The sequence below is a fragment of the Ursus americanus genome, chromosome 8 (genome assembly GCF_024610735.1).
Source record: "Ursus americanus isolate L20-20 chromosome 8, mUrsAme1.1.p, whole genome shotgun sequence".
In the NCBI taxonomy this organism is placed as follows: domain Eukaryota; kingdom Metazoa; phylum Chordata; class Mammalia; order Carnivora; family Ursidae; genus Ursus; species Ursus americanus.
Genome location: NC_142134.1, coordinates 40,994,975 through 41,008,119, shown reverse-complemented (window position 1 = coordinate 41,008,119; position 13,145 = coordinate 40,994,975). Strand labels below are relative to the sequence as shown.

At 36.8% G+C, this 13,145-nt stretch overlaps 1 protein-coding gene across 2 annotated transcripts in view; it reads left to right on the top strand.

The window, feature by feature from the left end:
- CEP135 (centrosomal protein 135) overlaps positions 1-13,145 on the top strand; it is a 73,046-nt gene that overhangs the window by 52,298 nt on the left and 7,603 nt on the right. For both annotated transcript variants that reach the window (XM_045815927.2, XM_045815926.2), the window contains exons 16-24: positions 1,612-1,727; positions 1,801-1,955; positions 2,543-2,598; positions 3,355-3,523; positions 4,351-4,461; positions 4,776-4,961; positions 9,087-9,296; positions 10,364-10,566; positions 11,647-11,751. In XM_045815927.2, the coding sequence (XP_045671883.2) occupies positions 1,612-1,727; positions 1,801-1,955; positions 2,543-2,598; positions 3,355-3,523; positions 4,351-4,461; positions 4,776-4,961; positions 9,087-9,296; positions 10,364-10,566; positions 11,647-11,751 (1,311 nt within the window). The remainder of the gene's footprint in view (positions 1-1,611; positions 1,728-1,800; positions 1,956-2,542; positions 2,599-3,354; positions 3,524-4,350; positions 4,462-4,775; positions 4,962-9,086; positions 9,297-10,363; positions 10,567-11,646; positions 11,752-13,145) is intronic.

The following is a 13,145-nucleotide window of genomic DNA, read 5'->3' as shown; positions in this document are numbered from 1 at the left end:
AGCTATTTTTAGGACTCACCAAGGGCCTATTTTATGTGTACAGTCAAGATGTTATCCTGCCTTCCTTATTAGGAATTAACCTTCCTTCTGAACCTTAAATGTGAAGACATCTTTACATTTCTACTTAGGACTTCAAACACTGCCAACCACTTGGTGTCCTTCATAGGGACTCTGTGGGCCATTCCATTTTTGAACAGACATTTTCCCTTCCAGATAGAGGATATTGGTCTCCCTGAATTCTTCATAGAAGGCAATGTCATGTAGTATAATAACATTGATATCAGGTTAGCCTACCTGGATTTACATCTTTGCTTTAAATAGCTTTGTCAACTTGGACAAGTTATCAGTTTTTTGTTTCTATAGAATTCAGATGATATTTCTAAGTATGGAATTGTTCTAGGAATGAAAGAACTAATGTGTATAAAGTATCAGTACAATGAATATTCGCCTTCTTCTTTCTCTGCTCCCTGTTGTTATATCCCTTAGTGTAATAGCTGTAGCTTTCAGGAACAAGTTAAATACAATGCAGTCACCTGGACCTCAGAGATAATTTTTTGAAGTAAAATTGCTTGAGCCTGGAGTCCTTCTGACTTGGTTCTGTTTGATTGTGTAACCCTGAAGAAGCCAGTCTCAGTTCAACTTTCCTCCCTACCTCTGGACCGTTATTCACTTGCTTTGGAGCAGCCTGGGTCATGTCTTTTGTCTTTCAGAATACCTTGGTATTGCCAATAAAACTTGCTCATTTCTATCCAGCTGTCGTGTCTTACTTGTGGGTTTGGAAATTGAAAACTCCTCCCCTTTAAGCAGTTGTAAACTGAGCCACCCGTGGTAGTTACTTCCCGGTCTTATCCTCAAACGAACTCTAAAAAGGAACATGTGGGAGGTCCCAAGAAATAGCCTGAGGTGAGAACCACTTCTTTCCAGCTGGCCAGGGTTGAGAACTCTAGGTCAGGGCTGAAAGCATCCCGGAACTAGATGACAGGAGAGCAAATTCTTGTTACTTCTGAAAAATAATCTCACTGATGAGTGAGTTATTCCTCTGAAATTGTCTTTATTTCTTCTGTAATGTTCTTTCTTTTGTTCCCTGAAGCCAGTCTTTACTCTTAAATATTCATTGCACTACAATAAATGTCCACTTTCCCCGTTTACTATGACCTCCAGTTGACTACCCACCAAAAAAGTCAAAATGGAAAACAAAAGCTCACTAGTCAGGATTTATGGATAATCCTTGGAAATGCCAGGCAATACTGTAAAAAACAACTATGCCTTTGCCTCCACTATTGAAAATAGATTTTATAAGGGAAAGTGTTGGTATTAGGAAACTGAGGAGGGCTTTAAAACTGCCAAGAAACCTCTAGAAAAGAGTATACAATTAATTTAATTTTTATACTATATTATTTTTAGGAAGATGGAACCATTTTGGAGAAGAATGGTGGACAGCAAGAAATAATATATAATATAATACCATTGATTATACTGGAAGAGCTTTAAAATAAGAAATAAAAGAAACTTTAAAAATAAGAAACTACTTTTTTAAGATCTCTCGTTTTTAAGAACTTATTTCTACCAGAGATAAAGAATGCCGTTTCTTTTTGTCCACTGGTTCTTTAGGATAGTAAATGAGCAGCTACAGAGGTCACTTGATGATTGTCAGCACCGGCTCTCCATGAAAAGAGGTGAACTTGAATCAGCCCAAGCACAAATTAACATACTGGAGGAAAAAATAGGTAAGTGTTTTTAAATTTTGCTTTTGCTAAATTGAATTTACTTTGTCTAACAAGCATTTCTCTTTTTTCATAGGTAAACTACACCTTCAGATGACTTCGCAGAATGAAGAGGCTCATGTAATGAAAAAGACCATTGGTGTTATTGACAAAGAAAAAGATTTTCTTCAGGAGACTGTAGATGAGAAGACAGAAAAGATTGCAAACCTGCAAGAAAACCTGGTTAATAAAGTATGTGACTGTTAAATACCTTTATCTGGCATCTCAACAAACAATTTCATTCTCTCTCTCAAATGGCTGTTCATACCTCCCATATGCAAGTTCCTAAGACCCAGAGTCACCTTCTAATATGCTTACATTTCATTTCATGCCAATAATTCAGATCTGCAAAAATTCTACTTATGGGGCACCTGGGTGGCTCGGTCAGTTAAGCATCAGACTCTTGATTTCGGCTCAGGTCATGATCTTAGGGTTGTGAGATGGAGCCCTGTGTTGGGCTCTGCACTGGGTGTGGAGCCTGCTTGAGATTCTCTTTCTCCCTCTGCCCCTGCCGCTCCAGCTCTCGCAGGTGCATGCACTTTCTCTTTCAAAATAAACTGTGATTTTACCGGATGTGATTATAGCAAACTCAAACAATTCAGGTTCTTAGAGTGGGTGGAAACATGCCAATATGTGAAGTACAGTTGGGACATAGAAATGTGTACTTTGAAGCATTCTTTTATAGTGTAATTTATATAAATTTGATAAATTATATAAATTCAAGTAAAGACATTTTTATATGAATGCTTTAGAATCCTTTATTTTCATAATTTTTGTAGGAAAAAGCTATTGCTCAGATGAAGAAGACCATCTCAGAGTATGAATCATCTATGAAGTAAGTAATCAATGAAATGGCATCCAGCTTTTTTTAGAAATTTTCAGTAAGTGCATCTTATGTCTTTAAGTAGCAATTTGACAATAGGAAAATTTCCTTGTTCAGTTTTCCCGTTTTTGCCGCTGACAGCATCTGAGTCTACTACATGAACATGCCATCCTCTTGAACTTTCTCCCCTCCTCCATCATCAACATCTCAACAGTTATGTCTGATTCATTATTCTTTTACAAACCTATTGCTCTTTATTTCTACTATAATTGTTCAGACCCTAATCATTAAAACTTAGATTACTTTAGTAGCCAGTCTGGAATTTGTTCTACATCAAAATCTGTCTTGAACAGTTACAAAATTTTACATCTTATGTCTCATCTCTACTTAAGACAAAAGTCACTAATTATTTTGTATACCTTTACACATTACATAGTAGTGGGAACTTAAACATTAAATAATATTTGCCAATTGAATCTATTATGTTTTGCTCCTAATATTTGAAAGCCCTCTATTTAAAAAGAAAAAAACAAAAGTCCTCTATTTTTACTTGACTTTTGGAATTATGAATTTATTTTATGACTATTTCTAAGTAATGATTGGAAGAGATCTAAAATATCTGCTTTACCTAATTTATCAGTGTCTTAATGCAATGTGGTTTCTTGTATTCTTAGTATACTTAATGTAGAGTACAACAGTTTTCTTTTAAATGATTTACAGTTTTCCAAAAAGCTTGCTTTCTTATTTCCACATCCCTTGTGTTAACAGCCAGCTAAAGGAAACGTTGACTAATCGGGACCGAGAAATAAGCAGCCTCCGGCGCCAGCTTGATACAGCTCACAAAGAACTTGATGAGGTAGGAAAATCTAAAGAAGTGTCTTTTAAGGAAAACAGAAGATTACAAGATGATCTGGCTACAATGGCGAGAGAAAACCAGGTATGAGCACAATGCATAAACTTTGATTGTTTTATGGCATATTCGTTCTTTGCTAAATTTTAAAGCTCTAAATATGTTTTTTAAAATTGAATGATAGAAATATCAACAACATAAATAATTCTTTGAGGAGAATGGAATTTATAAGAATATTAAAAATGTGGTTTAGAATGCTACTGTATATCACTGGGTGTTTAATTGATGCAACTGTGGTCTCCTTACCATTTTGGTCTTTGTTACGGGGAATCCTAAAGCTGAGAACATGGTGATTCTCTGTGGCAGATACCATGTCACTCTCAGCATCACTCCCAGGGCAAAGTGCTGTGTTTTAAAGACCCAGGATAGATTTTAATTTTTCATACTTCCTACCAGCAGCTTAGAAATACACCTATAAGTAAATTAGTGAATATTTTAGAATGGCAGATGCTGAAAAGTATTGGGTTTGTTTGTGCTGGTTTGTTAAAGGATTATACCAAGAAGATGAATGATTTTCCTGTTTTAAATACTGAAAATTTTTTTTAATTACTTTTAGTGTTCAGTGTACAGCATATTGCCAATAAATGAATTTTAAAAAATGTCACCCTAGGAGCATAGCTAACCCAATAATATAAATGCCAGATACATGGTCAAGACTATTGTGGGAGATGGGTGGTAATATTTGGTTAAAAAGTCGAGGTCAGGAAAAACATGTGAAAATAACTCTTGGGAACAGTTTTCCTTTTTCCTACTCTTATTCCCCCAATTCAAAAGGAGCTCTTTGAATATAAATAGAACTCATTAGGTGCCACATTCATTGTAGATTTATCTGTCTTCAATTTTCTGATTTATAGGAAATCTCACTGGAATTGGAAGCAGCCGTGCAAGAAAAAGAAGAAATGAAGAGTAGAGTTCATAATTACATAACTGAGGTGTCACGATGGGAGAGCTTAATGGCTGCGAAGGTGAAAAAAAACATTATTTAAGTTGGATTTAAGACTGATATCTAAAAATATTTTCATGAGTAGTTATTCTGTCTCCTCATTTATATATTTATTTTTTCTGTCCCCTCTCTTAGATACTAAGATACGAGAGTAGAGATCTTGCCTACTGTATTTTTATGTTTCCCCACAGATCTTAACTTAGTATGCTGTCTGCACAGATAGTGTACGCTTCCTAATTAAAACAAAAATCCCATTGTCTGTATATGTTTATGATAGGAGTATTCCATTGGTGACAATTACTAATTTTGAAACAATTTAATTGTGCTTAAAACCAGGAAAAAGAGAATCAAGATTTGTTAGATAGATTTCAGATGCTTCATAACCGTGCTGAAGACTGGGAGGTCAAAGCCCATCAAGCCGAGGGAGAAAGCAGCTCAGTTCGACTGGAACTTCTTTCTATTGACACAGAGAGGAGACACCTCCGAGAAAGGGTGGAGCTATTAGAAAAAGAAATTCAGGAGGTAATATATACATTTATCTTGTGATGACATTATTTAGTAAAACAATAACATTCAAAGGTACTTTAATGAAGTGAGGTTTAAGCACTGATAAAGTCAAGTTCAATATAATCTTTTATCATGAATTCTAATAATTTGCTTAGGAGCCCCGTTACTTTTTTTTAAATTGTAGTAAAATATGCATAACATCAAATATACCATTTTAACCGTTTTAAAGAGTACAGTTCTTTGGCAGTTAGTACATTCACATTGTTATGCAACTGTCACACCATCTCCAGAACTTTTTCATCTTCCCTGACAGAAACTCTGTACCCATTAAACACTAATTCCCCGTTCCTCACTCCCCACTCCCACCCTCCCTCACCATCCCAGCACCTGGCAACCCTATCCTACTTTCTTTCTCTGTGAATCTGACTACTCTTTGTACCTCCTGTCAGTGGGATCATAAAATATTTGTCATTTTATGACTGGCTTATTTCACTTAGGCTTAAGGTTCAGTTAACCTCAAGGTTCATGTGTGTTGTAGCATGTGTCCAAATTTCATTTCTTTTTAAGGCTGAATAATATTCCATTGTGTACATACCTCACATTTTCTTTATCCATTCATCGGCCAACGGACATTGCATTTGTTTTCATCTGTGACTATGAGGAATAATGCTGCTATGAGCATGAATGTATAATATCTATTCAGGTCCTTGCTTTCAGTTCTTTATGATATACCTGGAAGTGCAGTGCTGAATCATGGTAATTTTTATGTTTGATTTTCTTTTTTTCAGGAATTGCCATGCTTTTTTCCTTAAGGAAAACTATAACAAACATAAAAATATGAAAGTGGCTTTAGAATTTGGTAATGGATAGAGGCCGAAAGGATTTTGAGGTGCTTGATCGAAAAAGCCTAGACTGCTTTGAAAAACTTGTTGGTAGAAAGATGCATAGTAGAGGGGATTCTAGAATGGGCTCAGAAAAAAGAAAGAAGAGCTATTGACAAAACTTCTGTCATTTACAAAATACATAAATTGTCAAGAACAGAATTTTTCCAGAAATTTTAATGTTTCTTCTAGTAAGGTCTCAGATACAATTGAGGAACATGTTATTGGACACTGAAAGAAAGTTGATCCTTGTTATAAAATGGCAGAGAACTTGGCTGAATTAATTATGGTCTACTCTTGGAAGGAAAGTAGAACTTTTTTTTTTTTAGATTTTTTTTTTTTTTATTTGAGAGAGCGACCAAGCATGAGCAGGGGAGGAGCAGATCTGGTCTATGTATATACGTATATATACTGTGTGTGCGTATATATATATACACATACACGCACGCACACACAATGAAATATTACTCAGCCGTAAAAAAGAATGAATTTTCTAATTCTTGCATTTGCAACAACATGGATGGATCTAGAGGGTGTAATGCTAAGCAAAATGAGAAAGACAAATACCATATGATTTCACTCAAAGATGGGATTTAAGAAATAAAACAAATGAACAAAGAAGAAAGAGACAAACCAAGAAACAGACTCTTAACTCTAGAGAACAAAATGATGGTTACCAGAGGGGAGGTGGGTGGGGGAGGGGTGAAATAGGTGAAGGGGATTTAGAGGACACTTACCATGATGAGCACTGAGTAATATATACAATTGTTGAGTCACTATATTTTACATCTGAAACTAGTATAACACTATGTTAAGTCTACTAGACATAAAATTCAGGGGGGAAAAAGCAACCAGGTGTTGATGATTTGGAACATTCTTAGCCTATCCGGACAGTGTGCTCTGGAGACAGGGCCAAGTGTGTGGCTCCACAGCCTCTTTGTGAACAGATTAGGTATGTGACTCACGTAGCCAGTCAGTCATCACAGTAGAAGTACTGCCAGCTTGTACTGACAGGGACAGAAACAAAGTGAGATGGAAGGAAGGCTGTTGAACATCTGGGATCCTACCAGCAGAAAACAGGCTAGTAGAGTTACCTGGCTACAAATGTGTGTTCTCCTTAGAGGAAAAAGGAAGAATGGCTCTGTAGGTAGCTCAGAGACCAGCACGGCTGCCAAGAGCAGCTCAAAGGCTGACGGGGCTGCTATTGCCACCACAGGTCCCGAGGGCACAGGCCCAGGGGATATTGCCTCCTTGGTTCCAGAGTGCAGGGCCACTGCCACTGAGGGTTGAGAAGGTGGGGCCACCCTAGCAGCCCAGAAGACGACAGACCATCAGGGCACAGATAATTACTCTTAGGCCTTAAAACCGAATGGAATTTGCCTTGCTTGGTTGTAAACTTACTTTGGACTAGTAACCCTTTCATTCCTTCTGTTTTCTCCCTTTCATAGTGGGCATGTCTATTCTATGCTTGTTTTGCTGTTGTTTTTGGAAGCAAATAACTTGTTTATTAGTGTCACAGATCTCAAGAGGGAGCATAGTTTTGCCCCTGGATGGACCATACCCAGAGTCTTACCCATATCTAATTTAGATGATGCTTATATGATATTTTGGACTTAGAATTGATGCTAGAATGTTGGAATGGAGTGAATGTATTTTGCACAAAGGAAGGACATGAATTTTTGGGGAGCTAAAGGGTGGATAGAATTATGGGCCTTAAGTTGTGTTGAAATCCTAACCCCCAGCACCTGTGAATGTGGCCTTATCTGGACATAGGGTTTTTGCAAGTATAATCAAGTCATACTGGACTAGGGCAGGCCATAATCCAATGATTGGTGTCCTTTGTAAGAGAAATCTGGAACAGAAGATACAAGGGAGAACACCAGATGAAGCCAGAGGCAGAGACTGGAGTGAAGTATTTACAAGGCAAGGAACACTAAGGATTGCTGGTAGCCACCAGAAGTTGGGGAGGGGCGTGGAATAGATTCTCTCTTAGAACCTCCAGAAGAAGTCAACTCTGCTAACATCTAAATTTCAGACTTGTAACCTCCTGAATTGTGACAAGAAATTTCCGTTGTTGGGGCGCCTGGGTAGCGCAGTCGTTAAGCGTCTGCCTTCGGCTCAGGGCGTGATCCCGGCATTCCAGGATCCAGTCCCACATCGGGCTTCTCCGCTAAGAGCCTGCTTCTTCCTCTCCCACTCCCCCTGCTTGTGTTCCCTCTCTTGCGGGCTGTCTCTATCTCTGTAAAAAAATAAATAAATAAAATAAAATAAATTTCCGTTGTTTTAAACCACCCAGTAGTTTGCAGGGCTTGGTCACAGCAGTGCGAGGAACTACCCTCTCTCTCTGAGCTTTCCTATTAAGAGTATAATAACTGAAGGAATGCTTTACAACCTTCAGGAAAATTCTCAGAAGAAACTGTTCTTTAATTTTTCTGTTCTTTGTCATTGTTCATGTTTTTATGTGATATATAAAATTGACTTTTACAAATTTATATTTAGTTTTGGGGAACTTTGATTTTAAATTCATTAACTTGGAAAATCAAAATATTTACTTTTCTGGAACTGTTGAAATTTATTAAATCTTCACAGCACAGTTAGATTTTTAATGTCAATTTATTTCATTAATACCTATTAAAATTATTTTTCAAGTATGGAATTCTTATTAAACTCTAGAGTTTATATCAGTTTGTATTTATCACTTAATTTAAATTGAGAAAGTTAAAATGTGTACTATTCTAGGAAAAGAACTGTATCAGTATTTCAAACTTTATTATTTCAGTTATTAAAATCTTATAAAGTTGTGTATTACTATTAGGTTACATTAAATTTAAATACAACTTCAGGTATTTTGTTTTAAAGCAAACTCCATTTTGAAATTTAAAATTTAAAGACAGCTGAGGAGTGAGAAGTATATATGTTACATTTTCTTGAAAGGGTATTATAACAATTTATAAAGATAAAATTTAACCTAACTTCAGAGATCCCTCTTGTTCACCCTAAAACAATAATTCTCATCTTTGCATCTTCCAAATATATACATGAGGTACTTAGGTACTATGATGAATAATTATATACAATTTATTTGGTTAAGCATTAAATAGGCCATCTTTAAATAGCAGGCAGCTTCCTGAGAATATCTTAAAATATGTAAAAATTGGCTCTCATATTTTCATAAAGTGAGGTCATGGCTGCACAGACTCAAGCCTTTAAAATTATTGGGTTATTTCAACTTTTTACTGGTTTCTTTTTCTACTTTCAGCACATAAATGCACATCATGCTTATGAATCTCAGATCTCATCCATGGCAAAAGCCATGTCTAGACTGGAAGAAGAGCTGAGACATCAAGAAGACGCAAAAGCGGCGGTGTTGAACGATCTGTCGTCTCTTCGAGAGCTTTGCATTAAGCTTGATTCAGGCAAAGATATTATGACCCAACAACTGAATTCCAAAAACCTGGAGTTGGAGAGGGTAAGAACTTAGAAGAGTTTGGTTTGTAGCACATTGTTTTATCGAGCCCTACCCTCCTTGTTTTACTTATTCATGCACTGCCCAATATGTTTGTTTCCCTCTAAGAAGTTACTTTGACTACAGGATTTTGACAACTAGATTCTTTGCCAGTATTTTTCTGGCAAACATGGTGATGAAATCCGGTGCTCTCCATTTTGGATTAGTTTGCTGTTTAGGAAAATAGGAGTCTTCTTTTTATAGAATAGGAGCATATCCCAGTAGATTTCTTTTCTCTGTTTGAAGGTAACATTTAAATGAAGGATTGAGCAGTTCATTGCTTCCTAAACGGAATAGTTTTTCTGATAAAATCCCAAGATATTTAGTGGTGCTTGGTGTCTCAGTCGGTTAAGTGACTGCCTTCGGCTCAGGTCATGATCTCCTGATCCTGGGATTGTGCCCCGAGTTGGCTTCCTGCTCAGCGGGGAGTCTGCTTCTCCCTCTCCCTCTGCCCCCAACTCCTCTCGAGCGCACTCTCTATCTCTCAAATAAATAAATAAAATTTTTTAAAAAAATCCCAAGGCATTTAAATCTTACTTAATTTTTAAAGTTTAGTTAGCTGGAAGTTCCAATTCTCAAACTGAGGCATAACTTTAAACAGCCCAGTGTGTATTTTCAAACATAGGTGTTTTCAATTTTCATTCATTTAGTAGTATCTTTATTTTTGGGTACTGAGAAGCTCCAGTGCTGGCTTGACTGTGTAATCAGAGGACACATAATAGCCAAGAGGGGCCTTCTTGCTAATAAGATTGGCCACATTTTAGGATTTTATGTTTAATGACCCTCTCTTGACAAGGTAGTGTGAGTGAAAAGTATTCGAGGGCTGGAGTAGGTCTTGTAGCAAATAAGCCCTTACTGAAAATAGCAAAAATTATTTTGAAAATAAGATGATTTTCTTACACTTAAAAAAATGGTTCAAAATCTTTAACTGGTACCCAAAATAAATAACTGATGGGTGTATAGCTCTGCAAATAATTTTTCAAACAAGTCTAAAATTGTACTGAGGTAATCTTCCTTTGTTTTCCCTGTAGGTTGTGGCGGAATTAGAAAATGTAAAATCAGAAGCAGAACTGTTAAAAAAACAACTGTCAAGTGAGAGACATACAATTAAAAACCTTGAATCGTTGTTGGCTACAAATAGAGATAAGGAATTTCATTCTCATTTAACATCCCACGAGAAGGATACAGAAATTCAGCTACTTAAGGAGAAGTTAACCCTTTCAGAAAGCAAATTGTAAGTGGCATAAATCAACCTATGTAAAGAAAACAGCTTGTCAAAAATAATTTTTCAGTTTTTGGTGGGAGAGGGGGATGGAAGTGTATAAGGTGGTACAAAACCAAAATATCTTACTTAGGTGGTGGCTGCTTTTGGGAACTCAAGGGTTTAGTTCAGGAGAGACATCGTGTTTGGAAATGTAGATTTGTATATCTTCACCACAGAGATGGTACCCATGGAAGTGAATGAATGAACTTTAGAAAAATGTCTAAGTTTGAGGAACAAAGAGGAGTCAGCAAAGGAGAGAGCATTTCAGGATGGGGAGAGCCATCTGTGTCTCTTGCTGTGGACTAGGAAAAAGACCTCAAAAAGGCTGTGTGATATTACCTTTTAGGAGATTGATGATAGTGTCTTTTAAATGGACAGGTTTGGACATACTTGATGGAAGAGGGGAAGAAATCCAGAGTGGATAGTATGAGTGGAACAGTTTTAACAGAAGTTAGAAATATTTCTCTTTCAGGGCGCTTGGGTGGCTCAGTCGGTTAAGCGTGGCTCAGATCATGATCCCAGGGTCCTGGATCGAGTCCCATGTCAGGCTTTCTGTTCAGTGGGAAGCCTGCTTCTCCCTTCGCCTGCTGCTCTGCCTGCTTGTGCTCTCTCTCTCTGTCAAATAAATAAAATTGAAAAAAGAAAAGAAAAAAAATATTTCTCTTTCTGAGGCAGGAGTCAAGAGCCAATGAAGATACTTTACATCTTGAAGTTATAATTCATATCTTGTTCAGATTTGTATTTCCACCATTGCTGCAGTGCCCAGCACATAATGGAAGCTCAGTTTAAGTATTTGTTAAATAAATAAGATGAATGAATGAATGAATGAATGAATGAATAGGAAAACTTAGTGATAGAAGCTTCTGAAAAGAAAAAAAAAAGCTCCTGAAGTTGAGAAAATTTGTGTTAAAAAGTCTTGTTTTCTTTTTTTGTCCTTAAGGAACACCTCCATTTGTATTTATTAATAACAAAAACAAAGATCCGTAGTACTTGACCAGAAAACAGTTGCATTTGTTATTTATTTCTTTGATTTTTTAAATTTTTTTTAAGAACTAGTCAAGGCCGGGAAAATACCATGCTTCGGGCTAAAGTGACACAATTACAAACCGATCACGACGCTCTGAAAAGGCAGATTTCAGCTGAAAGATACGAACGGTAAGAAAAAATCCTTAGCACTGGACGGTGTTTTTATTTATCCCCTATCCTATTCCAAAAAGGATTTAATATGGCTTAAAAATAGACAACTTCCTTTTAGCATTCATACAAAAATAAATTTCTTCTGATATTTCTTCTTAAAAAGGCAACAGGTGTTGTGGAAGATAATATCCTTACAGTAAATAAAGTAGCAAGTATTGTCTCAGTGTTTTCTATAGCTTTTCTCAGGGCAAAATTCGGGCATTATTTGAAGGAGTATAGATAGGGAATCAGCAAGCTAGTAAGGATTCTACAAGAACCCAAAACAGTTTGGTCCAGTAGGAAACTCTAAATATAGATCATCACAAAAGCGATGATGATCGTAAGAACAATTGATAAGGGACACCTGGGTGGTTCCGTCGGTTAAGGGTCTGCCTTCGGCTCAGGTCATGATCTCAGGATCCTGGGATTGAGTCCCATATTGGGCTCCACGCTCAGTGGGGAGCCTGCTTCTCCCTCTGCCTGCCACTCCCCCTGCTTGTGCTTTCTCTTTCTCTCTCTGACAAATAAGTAAATAAAATCTTAAAAAAAAAAAAATTGAGGGGTGGCTGGGTGGCTCACTGGGGCGCCTGGGTGACTCAGTCATTAAGCGTCTGCCTTCAGCTCAGGGCGTGATCCCAGAGTTCTGGGATCAAGCCCCACATCAGGCTTCTCTGCTGGGAGCCTGCTTCTTCCTCTCCCACTCCCCCTGCCTGTGTTCCCTCTCTCGCTGGCTGTCTCTCTTTCTCTGTCAAATAAATAAATAATTTAAAAAATCTTTTTTAAAAATTGATAAATATGTGTCAGATATGGTATACCAATAATCTATTATGCTTATATTAGAGAAAACCAAAGCCACACAAATAGTAAATGGTAGAGTCAAAACTAAAATCAAGGTAGATCTTATACACCTGAAACTAACATATGTATGTTAATTATACTTGAATTAAAAAAATAAATACAAATTTAATGGGGCGCCTGGATGGCTCAGTCAGTTAAGCATCTGACTCTTGATCTCAGCCCAGATTTTGATCTCAGTGTTATGAGTTCAAGCCCTGCATTGGGCTCCATGCTGGGCATGGAGCCTACTTAAAAATTAATTAGTTAATTAATTACAATAATTAATTCAAATGAAGGAAAGGCAGATCTAATTTTATATCCCATGCTCTTATATACAATATATTCCCTATGGCTTAGTAATTTTCATACTCACTTATATTTCAGTTCATTTGCTTTGTTATATTGAAAACTTGAATCCCCAAATGTTACAAAGGAAAATGAGACCTGCTTTCACAACTAAAATCAAAATCTAATTTGCAAATGACTTGTCAAGTTACTTTTCTTCCATTACTCTTTCTTGCTATGTTAATACCATA